The sequence below is a fragment of the Falco punctatus genome (assembly GCF_963210335.1).
Source record: "Falco punctatus genome assembly, chromosome: 1".
Lineage (NCBI taxonomy): Eukaryota > Metazoa > Chordata > Aves > Falconiformes > Falconidae > Falco > Falco punctatus.
In genome coordinates this window covers 17,566,096-17,584,204 of record NC_137580.1, presented here as the reverse complement: position 1 = coordinate 17,584,204, position 18,109 = coordinate 17,566,096, and the positions used below count along the sequence as shown (strand labels likewise).

The 18,109-nt window shown below is 38.4% G+C and overlaps 1 protein-coding gene across 5 annotated transcripts in view; it reads left to right on the top strand.

The window, feature by feature from the left end:
* PTPN13 (protein tyrosine phosphatase non-receptor type 13) overlaps positions 1 to 18,109 on the top strand; it is a 126,159-nt gene that overhangs the window by 66,981 nt on the left and 41,069 nt on the right. For all 5 annotated transcript variants that reach the window (XM_080407969.1, XM_080407968.1, XM_080407967.1 and 2 more), the window contains 9 exons: positions 3,883 to 3,978; positions 5,803 to 5,902; positions 12,265 to 12,484; positions 13,933 to 14,007; positions 14,113 to 14,287; positions 15,273 to 15,426; positions 15,577 to 15,715; positions 16,143 to 16,295; positions 17,666 to 17,848. In XM_080407969.1, coding sequence (XP_080264095.1) covers positions 3,883 to 3,978; positions 5,803 to 5,902; positions 12,265 to 12,484; positions 13,933 to 14,007; positions 14,113 to 14,287; positions 15,273 to 15,426; positions 15,577 to 15,715; positions 16,143 to 16,295; positions 17,666 to 17,848 — 1,295 coding nt within the window. The remainder of the gene's footprint in view (positions 1 to 3,882; positions 3,979 to 5,802; positions 5,903 to 12,264; positions 12,485 to 13,932; positions 14,008 to 14,112; positions 14,288 to 15,272; positions 15,427 to 15,576; positions 15,716 to 16,142; positions 16,296 to 17,665; positions 17,849 to 18,109) is intronic.

Below are 18,109 nucleotides of genomic sequence, written 5' to 3'. Positions count from 1 at the left end.
TAGTAACACTGGTATGTAATAGACACCCATAAACCTCAAAGAGCAAACAAGGGCTCCCTCTGTGTCACAAAATTGCCCATTTACCTCTGCCATTTTCCGTGTCCTTTTCCTTCTCTGTACAGCCAGTAATAATTCTATAATAATGTGTGTTTGAAAACCTTTGTATCTAATGCAAATCATGCGTTCAGGATAATGAAATTCCAAGCTGAATGTGGTTCTCTGATTGATGTTGGCTGAGATGAGGCTTTCTGTAAATTACTTGTCTGGGCTTGCATGTCTTGCCTTGCATAAATAGTGTGTTTTGTTATTTTATGCTGCGTTAGGTGCCTGTAAGCTTTTACTCTGCTGGCTTTGATACGGAGTTTGAAAAAGCAGCACTGCAGCACTAAGCAGCACAAACAAAAATTCTGATTGTAATGCTTCATTCATCTCTACATTGTGGTGCTACTGTGTGTTAACTTACATTACTAGTGCAAGTTTTATATATTCATTTTAATTACAGATTCTTCAAACATGCTTAAGCTCAGGTTTGGTTTTCTACTAAGGTATGGAATGACTTGAAGTGTTCTGCTAAGAGAGTATAATTTAAACAGTGAAATGTTAAGAAGGGTAACTGATAGAATAATTTTTGCTATAACATGCTTGATGTGTCGAGATGTTAAATCAGTTCTGAATTCTCTCTTCAGTTACCAAAAACATATTAAAAAAACGAAACCAAGCAAAAAAACACCACCAAACAAACAAACAAAAAAAAAGCCCAACAAAAAACACACACAAAAAAAGAAACAAAGCAGCAAACCAAGGCCATTCAAATATTGTAGGGAAATTTGTAAATATGGGAGATGAGTTGTTTTATTTGTCATCTTTAGCTTTTATTGATGTAATCTTTCAGTTTCTTCCCAGCCAGATAGGCTAGAAATTTGTCCTCTTTTTTGAAACTATTGTGTGAAAAGCTTAACTTTAACTTGATTCTAGAATTGGGACTTTGACCTTTGGAAGCCACTTGTTAATTATAAGTTTGGCTTGGACATGATCCCAAGTGCCTTTTCTCAAGTTAAATCCTATTACAGTTTGTTAAAATTGAGAATTTGCTGGAGGAGAGGAGACAGCATAAATTATTTGGGTAATTTTGCAAGTGTACAGTAGTCTCAGTGTTTACAATTGTAGTGAATGTTTGCAGGTCTGCGGTACATATTCTGCCCATGCCCCAGAGAAATTAAGTTTGGTTAAGAGGAGGTGAGGTGCTGGGGGAATGTGTATGGGGTGTACATAGACGTGTATATACCAGTAGAGAACTGGAAGGTGGTTGCCAAAGAGAAGATGCCCCATCAGCAAACAGTTCCCATCTGTGTGTATTTTCATCATCATATATATGTCTGTACGTATTTTCCCTAAACTAAGCAAAGAAAAATCTAGAGGATTTACCCCAGATTTCAGGCTGTAGGTTCTTAATTGCCTTTAAACTTCTGTCCCTAGGCAGAACAGGCTGAGAGTCCTTGATACAGGCCCATGTGGAAAGGTTTTAAAATGCCTCCAGAAGATGGGAGGAATACCTTTGCTTGTGTTATTGGGATAAGTTTTATGGTCTTGCTTAGGGAGAAAGATATGTGACAAGAAAGGAGGTGGTCCCATCTCTGTCTCTGCTTGTGAATGCTGGAAGAATAGGTATAAACCTAGCTGGACCTCACATGGAGGTCTGTGAAAACCTTGAGATAAGCAGTGATTGGGAATCTTTCTGTATGTTTCTTGGCTCATGATCCTTACCCCTTGGCCTGCAGCAGGATGCCAACTTCTGCTAACAGGGTGAGTCGAGAGCACTCACGATATCAGACCACCGCAAACAAACACTTGTTTTGTGCTTTAACTGCATATTTCTGTTTCACCACTTTACATTTATTTTTTGCAGAACTTCGTGTCTTAAAGGACCAGGATGGAGCCACAATTTGTGTGCAATTCAGAAAGCCCAGGTTGCTGACTAGGTGGAAAAAACCCAAATCTTTTTAAAATCTCTGTTATAATTTACTGTTCTCATTCCATCCTCTTGCTTCAAAGTCAGGTTAGCAGACTTGAAAAACCTACAGCTAGTAAAACTACTGGGAAAGAAGAGATCTGTTTTCAGTTAAACGTTTCTGTACTGTAGCTCCAGTATCATGTTTGGATGGATGCCTCACTTAGAGGGCTGGGAGCATTTTAAAAATAAATCTCCAAAAGCTACTCACTGAATTTGGATTTTATTTCCCTTGTTAGGGAAGTAATTGCTAAGTTGGTGGTAGAGTTCTTTGTTGTAAAACTCAGAATGCTGAAAGTAGCCACCATGAAACACTGAAGCACACACACACTCCCACACACCCTGCAGTGATTTCTTTTCATCTTGCTGTAGGCTGGTTTACAAATGTGCAAACTGTATTGCTCGTTTCTGAGAGTAATGTGAAATTGAGGTTTATGCTGTTAAGCTGTGCAACTGGGATGGGCTTGTGGGAGCAATTGGTTTCATAGGTTGATTGATGACTTTGCTTACTTTTCCCAGTTTTCTTAAAGAATCTTGTATTTGGTGGGACAGCGGGGAACTGCACAGCCCAAGTGAGATGGTAGAAATAGGAGAACTGCTGGCTTTTAAGGAGGAAGGTTTTGGAAACAGTCCAAAATTAACATGAACTAGACATTATTCTCTGTCTACTGCATTATCTCATATCTTTCCATACCTTTTTCCTATTTGGAGTTTTCCTTGCTCCTGTAAGAAGTCTGAATGAGTAGTGCTGTTGAAAGCATGTCTAACTTGTCCTTTGACCTAATAAAGATTATGCCACAGGTTTATTGTTCTCACAGGATTTTTCACCAAGCATTTTGTTTTCTAGATCTGGGAAATTGGAATGTCTGACTTGCTTTTTGCAGCATCCAGACTCATCTGCTCATGTATTCCCCACTTTGTATTCTTACATTTTATATTCCTTGCTGTAGTGGTGTGCATTTGTCTTCACAATTAAATGCTTTTTCTCTATATCATCACTTTTGTTTTCCAAGACATTAACTGTAGTTGGACCAGAGACAGCCTTCTGCAGATAAAGACACCTAACGTTTTCTCTCATTTAGGCAGTGAAGCACTGGTAATTCCAAAATGCGGGGACTTTTTATTTTGTTTTCTGCTTTTATGCACGCTATGTGGTTGTTCATTGGCTTCTGCATAGGAAAGTTTTGGGAGATTGTTGCAAATGTCAAATGCATACCCCTTCTGTGGAGCCCTTTGCCCCAGTATGTTATTTAAAGAATCCATTGAAAGTAGGAACTGAGGCTGCTGTATTTATTTCTCATCACATGCATCTAGCTGTTCTGGTTAATTAAATATCCTGTAAGGGCTTAGTAATTGATTGTTGATCATATTTTGTGGATATCAAAGATGAGTTGAATGAGTTACAGTTTTCCAGTTCCTGTTTTGTCTCTGCGGATATTTTTCTTTTTCATCATGAATGATCTAAGGACTAAGTCCTGGTGGTTGCTTTCTACATGCAAGAAATGCAAGAAGTGTGCACCAAAGGTTTTCATCCATTCTGTTTGCGGGAGGGATTGTTTTTTGTCTTTGGTTTGTTGTTGGGTTTTTTTGTTAAATATTAGTTGGAAGTGATGATGAGAGAGCAGTTGAGAGGAGATGGCTCTTTAAGGATAGTCAAGAAAGGCCAGGCACACTGCAGAACTCTCAGGCTACAGAGAGAGAATGGGACTGCACAGCATCCACTGAGTGTTTGCTTTCAGACTCTATAACTGCATACAGGCATTCAAAAACAATTTGAAAAGATTTCGAAAAATTTCAAATGTTAATTTGTGTTCAGTTTTTGCATTAGAACTGTTGCTTTCTTACTCTTCTGATACCCTTATTTAAACTTTCAGAGCCTTTGAGAAGGTACAAATCTTACCACAGCGATGTTTATAGTACTTCGAGTGAAAGTCCATCTGTTATTTCTTCGGAACAAGATTTCAGGCAAGGTAAGACCTGTGTTTAAAAACAAAACAAACAAAAGAAACCCCCACCCCACCCCCACCCCACCCCCAAACAACCACACACCCCCGAAATCCCAAACTGAACAAAAAATCCCCAAACAAGCAAAAATCCTAAAGAAAAAAGTTCAAGATGAAAAATAGACCCCAGAAGCATGAAGTTAAATCTTTAGTGTGAGGCTTGATAATTACCACTAATACAAAGTTGCAAGATGATCTTATGTAATTACAGCATCGTATATAGTTCAGCATAATTGGCAGCCTATTCAGAAATGAGTTTGATGTTTAGCACTCTGGAAGAGAACTTGGTAGGAAAAGTTGGAAATGATTAATTTTTTACTGGAGTGCTTGTTTTAAATAACATGCTGTCTTCAGAGGCACAAAAATCATCAGGTTGTTAGTGTACAATAACAGTAAATTGCAAAAGCTTTATATGGCACATATATGGTTCAATTACTTTTATATTGGTGGGGTTTACTGTGAGCATTAAATAGTTGATAATTTTTAGGCCAAATATTTCAGTGTTATGCAATAGTAGTACATAGTGCAGGCTGTTTGTAAGGTAAATTTAAGAAAGTTCTGTGAGATTAGTGGCTTGAAAAAGCAGGAGATGATACGAAGGGTTGTTAGCTGATACGTGGCCGGAAGGATTTTCTTTACACAGTGGAAGCAGAGCACAGAAGGAAATGCTTGGAGCATTTTTGAAAGAAGTGCTAGAAAGGTGAAAAGAAAGAAGTCGACAGGAGAGCACAGTTGATGAACCGATCAGCTTCATTGAATCATTGTAAGTGATGGAGACAAACCATTTGAGGAATGTGAGGAAAGCAAGCAACAGTTAGGAAGCATAGCTGCACCGTATGTGTTCTGTGTGCACAGAATTCCAACCCAGCCTCTCTGTATTTACTGCTCTGTCAGCCTTGTCTTTGTCTATCCTGCAGCTTATTGAGCTAGAAACCTAGTAGTAACAGGTAGCAAAGCTCCTGTAACACATTTTACTTCATTTTCTTGCCATTTAGAACAGGCTGTTTATGTGTTCCGGTCCAAGGTCAACAACTCCTCTATGTTTTTACAGGCAAGAGACCTGCTTTCGGGCTACTAGTATAATGTGTTCTGCAAGAGCTCTCTCCTGCTAGCTCTGGTTTTTGAGAGTACAGTAAGAGATGGAAGTGAAGTAGTTAGCAAAACCAAGCTCTTTAAGTGTAGCATCTCGGGTGCTGCTAGAGGAAGACATACCAGCAAAGGAAAAACTATTAGAAGCAGAGTAGCAGATGAGTATATTGCCAAAAGAAAAAAAAAATACTGTTTTTCATAAAGTGTAAGGAGGAGTCAGATTCCAGGGACAAAAATGAAATGCAGGAACTCAGCAATATATATTAGTGGTTTCTTAACTCCCTTCTTGTGCATAATTACCTAGCTGCTCTATTTCTGTTCTGGAGTGGTTTTGTATGATGTCTCTGTCATGTATGTGTCTCAACTCATGGCTGACAAAGAAATGTGTCACTTTGGAAAGGTGTCTGTGCAGTTGGGCAGGGGGGTTATTGTGGTTTATTTTAGGCCTGCATTAGTACTCTTCTTCAAAGGACTTGTTTAGTGTAGCAGTCTTTGTTGAGAGAAACTATAAGATCGCTTTGAAAATGGAAATCAACTTCATAATGCTAGTTTGTCTAATACTGTAATGACATTGTGCAGAACACATGAATCTGATTCCTTCTAAGTAATCTCATATGACTGATAAGTCCGTGATTTTTAGATGGGATTACTTTGTGTGCTTTGTTGCCCAGTCAGGTACTAATTTGTCTTTTGGTTTGCTAGTGAGAAGAAATGAAGGTTTCAAGAGAGATGATGCCAGTGGTGCTTTGCCAGGTGCAGATGATATCTCCACATCAAGTCAAGCTAATTCTCAGAGGGCAAGGTAAACCCTGTGAAAACATTATGTCTTGGAGTGCTTTGTCTTTATCAAAGACAGTATTCTAAATTTGCCGATTAGTTTTTCACTCCTATCCCAGCTTCTATTTAGGTTTTTTTTTTTATTATTGCATTTTTTACTTGAAAGAAAAAAGCATTTTAGAATTACATATTGCAGTCTGAAGTAGGAGTCTGGTGATGCACTGTGGTGTAGAGGTAAGTATACCAGTTAGGAGTCCGAATTCAGTTCCCATATTTAACAGAGACTGGGTTGTACAATTATCAAGTTGCTTTATCTGTCAGAATGTTGGGGCTATGTTCTGCTTGGAAATATTTAATAATTTCTAATTTGATTATACTTTTTCTAAAATAGTTTTGAAAAATGTTGATATTAACGCAGATGAATTGGCATGTGTTTTTTTTTTTTTTTTTCATTTAATAAGGAAATGATAGTTTGCTTATTTCTTTGAAGTAAGCCAAAAGTCATACTTTTGGTTGGTTATTCTGGCAGACTCTTAGTTTGCCTTGTTGTGTTTGGATTCATATTTTTTTTAATACCTCAGCACAGATTAGGCAGGCCAGTTCAGTAATTTATGCTTTTTTGAAATTTGTCATGCTGTGTGTTTGAATATTACATCTGTTTGGGGTTTATTTATTCAAGTCCTTTTCATCAACATTGCTTTAAAAAGTAGGTTCTGCTTTGTACATCACTTTAAATACAGCATCTCTGTACAGAAGAAGCATATCTTGCCATACCTGTTTGGTTTTGAGAGTGGTTCTGTTCTAAATGTTTGAGAATTTTTATTGACATTGACCTTTTGGATGGAGAATTTTCTTCTTCTAGTCTCTGTCAGACGCCAGATCACCCTCGAATATTTTTTCAAAATGATTCAAATAATTTTTGTAGTAAGGGAAAAAGAAGTAGTAAAAAAAAGACTTTTGTTTTCCCCATCTTCCCTCACCACATTACAACAACAAAGCCCTCTCTTGACAGCTTTTTGCTTTGTTTGGGGTAGATCAGGAGAAAGATGGCAGCTGTGCTCAGTATTTTAGGATATCTAGATGTTTCTGGCATAATTTGGACGGAAATCCTGCTCTATCCTATTGAAGAAGCTTATAGGTATCTGAAGATTCAGAACTGATTCAGGTGATGTGACAAGGCTGTCAAACATGCCCTCCATGTTCATTTAACATACAGGGTCGTGTGCAGTGAGTAGGGGTTAGAGGCATGCTTTGAACATGGAGGTGAAAATAAGTGAATATCTGCTTCTTGCACTGCACTGCGTGCCTTAAATAGATCTGAATAAGGCAGGGTCACTGAGCTGTATCTGAGTGCAGATGAACAAGAGAGGGCAGTTACTTGGCAATCTTACAGCTTTTGGTGATCTGCTGAGCAGCTACATTGGTTTTATTACTACTTGCACATTGCCTGAAAAATGCGAAGTCATCTAGAAATGTGTATTTTGGCATTTCTTGCAGGGGTGAAGTGTTTAGGTATTGCTTAGCTGGATCAACACATCTCTGTTGGCAGGAATATGGTATCTATTCATGTAACAGCGTGTGTGTTAAACTGCAGTGTCCAAGCAGGCTTAGAAATCCAGACTGTCTTGACATAGAATTTTGGCTAGTGTATGAGCTTTTAGGGGAAACTTCAAGGTCTTGGGTTACAGGTTTATGTTCCATGTTACACAGTTGAAGAGCTGTAAATTTCTGCTTTGCATTTTATACTGTCTTAGCACCAGACTAAAATGGTGAAATAGATTATTACTACTGTGTGTACAGAATGAGCTGTATAGCTTTCTTAACTTACTGTTGTTTTATTTTTTTTCTTTTGGTGAATACTGCTAAGTCAACCTTCATTCTTCTTTGACTTGAACCCAGGAAAGTTGCCAATTCAAGCTGTAGCTATGCTCCAAAACAAAAAAGCAGTAATTTGTGGATACTGGTAGAGAGCTTTCCTTTCTATTTACAAAATGTTTTAGAAACAAAAAGTGGTATGTAAATGAGTCACATTGTTGTAAATGAATCGGGCCTATTATGCAAGTGAAAATACCATGATAAAAGAGTATGTACTTTCTCATGGTTCCTTTTACATTATTTTACTTTGTATTGCTCTGTTAAGACTGGTACCTTTAATGGATATTTGTTTACATATGTGTGAAATCTAGGAGGAAAACTTTGTTTTGTAAGTGCAGTGTAGACTTAAATGTTGTGCTCAATAATGGAATGAATTTTACATGTATGTAACTATGCAGTCTTACTTCAAGGTTTAATATTTTTTTGAATCTCCTATTTCTGCTTCAACTCCTCTCTGTGCCTTTCCTAAAAGATATCACTCTGCACTTGCACAAAAATGTCATGGTAGGGTACCACAGGTACTTCTTCACTGATTTTTTCATAACTGTTCCCCAGTTTTTGTAAGGTGGAAAAGCTTTTTTTGTTTTGTTTTGTTTGTTTTGGTTTTGGTTTTTAATCTAAGTACCAAGCCTGGTAAGTATATCCAAGACTGAAAAATGAGGCTCAACTCCTGAAAGCTAGTTTTACTAGCTTTATTTGTAGATCCATTGAGAAACAGGAAAGCAACCATCAGGAGAATTTGGTCCTAAAATAGTACTTAGATAATATCTCTGTTAATTATGTGAGCTGAATAGAAACCGGTGTGTGCTCTTGGTCTTGCTTTCCAACAGCTGTTAAACTTTACAGTGCTAGCAAGTGTGAAAAGCAATACCATCAAAGATGGTAGCTAGTTAAACAGGGAGATTTCTAAGAAAGTAACTTAGTTTTTTTTCCACATCATTGCATGTTGCTGCTTTAAAATGTCTTGTGCTGTAGAAAACCATGGCTTTTATAACTTTAGAAGCATAAGCTTTCAAAGTAAAACTGTTAATAACAAGTAGTTCCAAGGAGCAGATTCACAGAGTTTACATTTTTTGACTGGTAGTTTGATTTCATAGTTTGGGGAAGTATGTGCAACTTAATTCATTGCTTGAATTCCATTAGCACTTGGGAGCAAGTTTCAGTGTTTTTCTCTGTGTTCAGAGATACCATCTATACTTCAGTACATAATTTACTGCTCCTGTGGCATGTCCTTAGAGGCAGTCTGCTTAATTATCCACAGAATTATCCTTGTAAAACTGAGTTGTCAATCAAATAGGGGGATTTGGATTTGAGAGAGTCTGCCACCAATATTTAAAAAAAACAGTGAAGCTGTTCAGAATTATCAGCCAATACGACTTGTGCTGTTCGGGTGGGCTGGCCTGCTCTTAAACTAGCAGAAGCCATAGATTCTTCTGTATTACGCTCAGAGTACACTCAAACCCTTCTCTGTGATTGTTGTTTTCCTTTAGACTTCTTGGAATGCTTTCCTCATGGCAATGTATACTTGTGTCTGTGTTTCCTCTTTGCTTCTTGTATTCCTTATTCCCTCCCCCTCTTTTTGTTTTTCTTCCTTTACTGTTTCTTCCTTTTTCTCTCTAGGAGCAGCAGCTGACATGGATCTCTTCCTTCTGTTGCCTTTTCCTTCCACTAGATCTCATTTCCATATCCTTCCTACCTTACCAAAAGGCATCCATCTTTCCCAGTCTATTCCTGACCTTTCCACTGCACTAATCATTAGAGAATGCCTGCCTCCTTCCCTTCTTCCAACTTCCTTCTCTGATCCAATGCCTGCTAATTTCTCGGTAAGTACACTAGGTGAGGAGTTAATCGCTTCCCTCTTTTGTAGGAATCAGCCTTCCAAGTGATTGCTCTCAGTACTGTCTTCAGGTTAATAAAGTAGCTCTGAGATTCTGGTTTGCAGTCAGACATTGATGAAAATACAGAGTAGCAGCCAAGTACTTCTCTGATGTTATACCGTAGGAAACTTACTTTTATGTTGTTATGTGTTAGGAATGTAATTTGGTGGGGTTTCTTTTAAATATTTTTTTGTTGGAGTAATAATACTTGCATATTCTGAACTTCATGGAAGAGCTCTGCCTGTATCTGTTAACAGTATCTCCTCTTCTGTAGAATGAGAGATGCATTCCTTGTCTTGGAACTTAAGAGTGCATCATGCTGATACCCTCCATAGAAGACTGACACTGACAAAGCCAGAGTTAATTATACTTAACCAGGATGCTGAAGCATGCTGATTCCTGTTGGTTTATATACTAAATTAGGACAATTTTTAAACCATTAGGCTTTTGAGCTTCCTCCCTGGACATCCCATGCCCACCCCAATTTTCAGAGAAACTAATAGATGTCAACAAAGATGATAAACTAACATAATGATAATACTTGACACTAACTTTTTATTGCACAGAACCATATGTTATTAAAAAGGCAAAACTTTTTTTCTGCAGTAGAGTTTTAGTTTTTCACATTAGCAAGTGTTTTCAGATACAGCCAGCTGCAATATGTGTATCTTTTTCTAGAATCTTTGATAATTCATAGATATTTATGTTCGGAAAGTGTTTGGTTTTGTCTTATATCAGAGCGCATCCTTAAACCTTCATCTGAAGGACGCTTGTGGGTGTATTTAACTTAGTTCACTCTGAATGTTCCCACAGGTGTTGATCTTAATAAGCTTCTCCTCGGTGAAAAGCTGAGCATGTGCACAAGTCTTTGCAGGTCTGAGGCTTTTTCTCATTACTTTGTCCTTTTAGGTGCACATTAAGTCTGTTGCAGAAGGGAATAGGGGAGGAATAAGGGAAGTGATGCTATGAAAGCTCTGCACAATGGAAGGGATAATGGGCTTACATTAATACATATTCTGTGACTTCTCTAGATCTTCCCTAAAATTCCATTTGAGGAACTTCAGCATTGTTTTGCTCAGATTTTGGTGCATTACTGGCGTAAATCAAGAGAATGGGATGCACTTTCCATACTACTGGCATTCATTATAAACTTTGCTGTAAAAAGATGAAAAAAAAAATTTGAAGTATTCTCCACCAGTTAGCATAGACAACTGTACAGCCTGAACAGGTACATTTTCTCTTAGTTTATTAACTGCTGTGTCATTCACCAAACATATCTTCAGGTTCTTTTTTAAAAAATATAAACTTAATGTCTTTAAAAGTCTGTACATGACCTTTTACTACAGAGGGCTGTGTCAGTGTCAGCGCAGGGCTTACTCTATATTTATCTGTATTCCTAAACTTCAGTGCAATGATGTGCAGGCTTTAAAACACTTTCTTTGCTCTTTCATGTTTTTCATTACTCAAGCATACCATCTACAGTAACATTTAGCTTAGAATTGCTAGAGGTGTTTTTTGGAGGATGAAATTCTTGTTAGTTTATCCTGTCCATTTGTGTTTAAAAATTGCCTCTGTATAGTTATGTTAGCAAAGGTAGAACATGTTTTTTTCTTGTTTTAGGACTTCTAAAGAAGCTTTGATTGGTTTATATTTAGTTTGGGGTTTAAAGGTGTTTTTCTGTAAGCATGGGACAGAGGGAGGGGAGTGGAAATTGGTTTTGTTTTTCTTGGATTTTTCCTTTCATCACATTTCTTAATTGCTTGATTTTCAAATAAAAAATGGATTTTTTTCACCCAAAATAGGATAGGGATTTCTTCCACAGAGAATAAATAAATAATGGTAGGACATTTGAGATCTATGTCCGCTTTGTTTTTCAGAAATACTGATGGGTTTTTGTTGTTTGGTTTGTTGTTTTCCTTTTTCCCCTTCGGATTATTGATTTGGACTTTTAATTTATTTTTTGTGGTGGTGGCTGTGTATCAGCCAAGCCATTCATAGGAATTTAAAAGAAAAGGATATATTTTTTTTCAGCAAAATAAGATGATGAAAACATTAGAGTATGATATTTAGAATAACCTAGTATATAGGATGTTGATATATATAGCATATTTATATAAATATTTCAAGCTATACTACTGTTCAGGAAAAATCAGGGAATAGGTGACAGTGCTGTGCAAAGAGTTCATAAAGAATTATTACAGAGAAAGTGATTGGAACAATACTTATAAAAGTACACTATTTTAGGGTTTTTTTAACAACATATTTTTGAACATGCCTTTTACACAAGTCCCTGCTTGAACAGAGAAGTTAAGGTATTTCCAAAGCATTAATCTTTTTCTTCCTCCTGTGTGTTCACTGGGTTTGTAGTGTCAAGTATTTTTTAGACTGCAGCTGAGCCTTTATTTTCATACGAATAAATGACAAGCAGCTGTAGAGACTTGGCATGTTTTCTCACTTTCTGTATTGATGGATTGCTGTAACGTGCAAACCTCCTGGCTGCTGAATAAATGTGTTTAAAATAGTATTTGATAACTAGTTTTTGTGTTCTGGGTTTCCACTTACCTAAGTGCTTAAAGCAGCAGAATGCGTTAGGCATGCCTACAAATGTCTTTCATCCCCTTTGACTATACTCTAGGCAACATGAAGCACCGTTTGAAGGCAATCTGATAAGTCAAGAAGTGATGCTAAAGCGTCAGGAAGAAGAAATGATGCAACTGCAAGCTAGAATGGCTCTCAGGCAGTCCCGACCTAACCTCTACCCAGGAGATGCAATTAGGTCCTCAATGCTTGACATGACTAGAGATCCGCTGAGAGAAATAGCCCTGGAAACAGCCATGACGCAAAGAAAACTGAGGGTAATGCCCTGATCTCAGGTGAACTCTTATTTTCATTGAAACGGATCAGAAACTGTAATATGAGGGATTAATAAACGGGATCCTGTAATAAACAGTCATCAACAGATGAAATGCTAGGTGTTTGGTATTGCCCTGATAGGAAAGACCTACTCTGCCAGGGTAAACTTCTGAGATTTTGTGGCATTAGTGGCTACATAGGCTACTAGTATCAAGAGATGCTAGAACAGACAGCTAGCCTTGACTAAAGTTTGTATGATGAAACAATAAAGTGTCCTAACAAAGGTAAGGGGTAGTTTTCTCCTGTATTCTGTGGTGTTTTCAACCACTTTGGTTTGCATTTATTTTAGTAGAATGTGGATGTGTCCCACCAGCATAAAAGGTTATTAAATTGGCAAGATGAGAAGGTAAAGAAAGGCAGAAAGGATTCATTTGACTCGGGTTCACACTGAATCACAAACTCCCCTTTCTTTTCCCAGTTGTCTTGGTCTGTGAATGAAATGTCAGATTGCAGAGAAAGAGGGGGACAGAGGTATAGGTAAATAGAGTCACTGATGTTTAGAAGAGATGACTTGATGCCCTCTGCTGCTGCTTTCAGTGAACTGGATTTATTTTTTATTTTATTTTTTTTTCTTAAGGATGGGAAAACTTGAAACAACTCAAGTGAATTTGCTGTCCTAATCCAGGATAATAGTTCCTGTATCTGTCTCCAGTTCATAGCAGTTTGACCAGTTAGTTCATGTAGGCTTTAACTAACCAGGTTGGCTCCCCCCGGCCCTTAAGAAGTTCATGTGTAGATGTTTTACATATAGTGCACAGTATGTACTAGGCAGTAGCCAGTGAAGGTTTTCCCTCAGAAGGTGATTCTTGTGCCACTTTTTTTAATGTGGTATTGGAGTGGGTATCGTGCAGAGGACTTCCTTTAACAGTTTGGACAGGTAACCTCCTGTAGTTTACAAGGTGAATTAGTAGAATGTTTATTTGTGTACAGGCTGACAGAAACTGGCCAGGATCTCTAATTGAACCCAGCAGAGATGAGACTTGTGTGTCACAGGCAGAGATTTGTCAAGGCAGGATTGCCACCAATGCAGAAAACCTTAGTACTATCAGGCAGTTGCTTACTGACATAAGCCCAGATGGCCCAAATATGCAACCCACACCCTGTATTTTAAAGGAAGACAAATAATGTTACGGTGTTGGCTTTTTGCCCAGCAAAGGAAGGAAAATACACAAAGTGACAGTGTCACCAGTGCTGTAGCTTGCCATTGGTGTCTAGTACACGTGCTGGCAAAATCAGGTTCTTTAGACTTACCAGCTCATGGGAGAAATTAAGTACAGTTTTCAAGTTTCAGCCTTTTGTTCCTCTTTGACGTTTCCAGGGCAGGAGTTAACTGTGCATCAGTCTGTTGTTCCAGCAAAACAATGTTCATTCATACTCTTGTGATTTGCAGAACTTCTTTGGCCCAGAGTTTGTGAAAATGACGATTGAGCCATTCATCTCCTTGGATCTACCAAAGTCCATCTTGGTAAGAAAGGGGCTATTCAGCAGTGACAGGGAAAGTATGTTAAGCCAACAAATGTGCTTTTATCACAAGTGTGAATGTTGGGATATTTTATTCCACAAAATGCAGACTAAGAAAGGGAAGAATGATGACACAAGGCGAAAAGTAAATGTGATGCTTCTAAGTGGGCAGAAGCTGGAACTGACCTGTGATACCAAAACGATATGTAAAGATGTCTTTGATATGGTTGTTGCCCATATTGGCTTGGTGGAACATCACTTTTTTGGATTGGCTACTTTAAGAGGTAAGGAGGAGGATTTGATGTAGCTGGCAGGTACAGAATAAAAAGAATTAGCTACATGGTGTTGAGAAAAGATAAGCAAAGACTGCCTGGCATCTACAAAGCATTTTCTTTGAGTTATGCTCTCTTCTATTGAGGCAAAATACATTCCTCAGTGAAGAGCAACTTCACACAATAAAATTCTGCATTTGCCTGAGCAATGACAGCTCATCCTGGGCAGCCTTTGGTTACTGAGTTTTTTCTTCACTGCTGTTTGTTGCCTTCGCTCTAACTACTAGTACCCTTCAGAGGACCGAAAGGGCTTTGGGTTCAGTTAATATGCCCTAGGCAATGTTGCAGCCTGTTGCGGAGGCAGATCCATTGGGATGCATAGGAGGGCCCCTTGTGTAGAGGGAGTTGCCTTGAGAAAAAAGAATTTGCTCCTGAGCTGTTAATTTTTCACTATTAGAACAGATGAGAAGTTGGCAGAACTAACAGTGTTCAGACCCAAGTTTCTTGTCAGCACATCTCACAGGCTGTTGCAGAGCCATAGCTCTCAAAATACTGGCATGAGATAGAAGCACTTAGCAGCCCAAGAGCTTACTCTATCCGTGCAGGCTTCTGATGCTCTTGGTAATTTAGTTGCCTTGAAAGCATTTTGCAGAAATGTAAATGGGACAGAAGTAGTAAGAGAGGAAAGGAATTATATATTTTGGATTTCCTGTGGGATAAGTAATTTGAAATTTTAAAGAAATCATGGAAGGTAACTTCTCCATGCTACCCCCACCCCCCCACCCCACCCTCATGTCTTTGGGATAACCATAAAATTATTTCTTCTGCCCTTATCCAGTGTTCCTTTTAATAGCTATTAGACCGTTGTTAGTCAACAGAAGACCTTACTGATCAAAACCGAATTCCGGAATTACAAATCTGTTCTTGATGGTCCAGTTGGAGAAAGTTTTGGTTTTAATGTTTTTACCCATGTGCTTTCCTTTAATGTTCATGGCAGACAATGAATTTTTCTTCGTTGATCCTGACATAAAGCTAAGTAAAGTAGCTCCAGAAGGATGGAAGGAAGAACCAAAGAAAAAGAACAAGCCCCCTGTCAACTTCACTCTGTTTTTTCGCATAAAGTTTTTTGTGGATGATGTCAGTCTTATACAGTGAGTGTATGAAATTTTTTTTAACCCCTTAAGCTATAAGTTTATGGATAAAAATTGGAATCAAATACTGGAAATTTTCTATAACAAGAAGAATACCAACAGTGGTGTGGCGTTTTTTTTTGTGGTTTTTCTTTTGTTTTCCTGTTCTAGGCATACGCTGACCTGTCACCAATATTACCTACAGTTGCGGAAGGACATCCTGGAAGACAGGATGCACTGTGATGATGAGACAGCCTTTTTATTAGCATCCCTAGCTCTCCAAGCTGAGTATGGAGATTACCAGGCAGAGGTACACCATCAGATTTCACCTTTGAGAAACTGTGTTCTTGCCGCTTAAAGAATGGACCGTGAACTGCCACATGTACTTCACAGCTCTGCCCTGGTCCGGAAGCTCAGCTGATATGCTGTTGGCAGTTTTTGCTGTGGGCAAGTTTTCTTTTAGTCTAACACAGGGCTGTTGTAGAATCTAGTTCAAGATCTGGGTGTTGAACCCTCTCGCTTCAGTGGAGGTAGTCAGCCTTGAATAGGAAGAAACCCTACGTGAAATTAAGCTGTGGGTCAGGGTTGAAATTTCGAATCCCTCCCCTTACTCAGAATCATGTGATTCTATGATTGAGTTGTAATGTATGATTCTTTGTAAAATGAATGTTTATGCTTCATTTGTGCTCGTAGAGTAGTGTATGGAGATGCTGTCACAAAAATGTTTTGTCTTGTAGGTGCATGGCATGTCATATTTCAGACTAGAACACTATGTCCCAGCTAGAGTGCTGGAGAAACTAGATCTGTCCTACATCAAGGAAGAGCTGCCAAAATTGCACAGCACTTACGTGGGTGCATCTGAAAAAGAGACGGAATTAGAGTTTTTGAAGGTAAATGTGCAGCAGTTTGCTTCCTTAATCTGTGGTGTAAGAAATGCCTTGTGGCAGTATGGGTGTATTGACTTCAAGCAAATGCACAGAACAACTTAGGATCTGAATAACACTACAAGGAAGAAAGCTGAAAAGGTCTTCTCAAAAGACACATCATTACAAGTGAAAAGAGTTCATAATAGATGGGAAGGAAGTCCTTTCACTTTTTTTTCCAATCAGTAGTCTTCCTGCTTTAGCTCAAACTAGTTAAAGGAGTTATTGATCCTAGTGTTTACTCTAAAGGAAGCTATGACTGTGAGGCAGCACACCCTGTGTTCCCTACATCCTTGGTTCTTCCTGTTCAGAAAAGAAACAGTCTCAATTATGAAAAGTTTTGTTACAGCTAACACTGTTCATAGTGCTTGGTATGAAGCAAGCCAGAAGCGTTATCAAGCAGACTTCCCTGTGCGGGTACTATGTAAGATGATGGGAAAACTAATCACAGATACATTTTGTTTATTCTAAAAGGACCCAGTAAGAAATGTAATTCAGGGGTTTGCTGCCATTGTTTGTAAAATAAACATTAGGTCCTGCCTTGACGCAATGGCTGCAAACAAGCTCAGGGGTTGCCTGTTTGCTGCTGAGACACTGGATAACCATTACACTGCAATTCCACAGTCTCTTTGAGAAGGTGATGGAAGAGGCACTCAGCTGACTGCCCCTTCTAAGGCTGTTGCTCCTTTGGCAGAAGTGTTCTTTTAGTTTAACCACAGGGGGCAAGAGTAGAGGACTTGATCCTAGCTAAACCTAGTCTGACTGAGAGTGGGGTGGGGAGAGCAGTTAGGTTCCCTTGTTTGATTTGTTACATCAATCCCTTATGCCAGTACTGAAGAGACAGCGGGAATGGATGGCTGGGAGTGCAAAGTAAGCGGAACTGCATCTTTTGACAGTTATGATGCCTTAATGTGATCACAGACTTGCAGTGTTAATTTAATTCTGTTTTTAAGAAACGTGTCAATAACAAGTGGGTAGTTACAGTTTATTGCCAGCAATTGATTTCTGCAAGTTTGATATACTTACAGGCGTTCTTGATTCATACTTTCATTATTTGATTTTAATAAATGCTAGGTTCATTTGCTGTAGTGTTTGGCAGGTCGAGAGGTATCACCAAGACTTACGACCCTGTAGGGCAGCTGATGTCTCTGTTGTAACATCCGTAAACTGTCAGTGGAATCACCAGGCAGAGTAGTCTTTTTTCTAAAATCCATATATATAGATACGCATTTATTAAAATACTTACATAGAGGTATCTTAGTTATATAGAGGTATAAAAAACTTACAATAGCCTTAACTTCATATTCTTAGAAGTCTTATTGCATTGATTTGTACAGTTGTGTCAGAGGCTCACGGAATATGGGGTTCATCTTCATCATGTGTTGCCTGAGAAGAAATCCCAAACAGGTATCCTTCTGGGAGTGTGCTCCAAAGGAGTTGTTATTTTTGAAGTTCACAATGGTGCCCGCACACCTGTACTACGCTTCCCATGGAGAGAGACCAAGAAAATATCCTTTAGTGTAAGTTGGTTTCTCTTGCTCTCTCTCTGTATACATATGTATTATTTGTATCTCCAGATACTCATTTTTGTGATTGTGTAATTTTCGCGAATTAAGCTGCTGTTTTACAACATAATATGACTACGTTATGTGGCTAAGCTGTGTTGTGTTATGGGATTGAAATAGGAGTTTTGATGTTTTAAAGATTTATTTTTTTAATTAGCTTGCATTCTATGCCTCTGAGGTTCCAGCACCTGTATTGTGGCAAATCTGTATTGATGT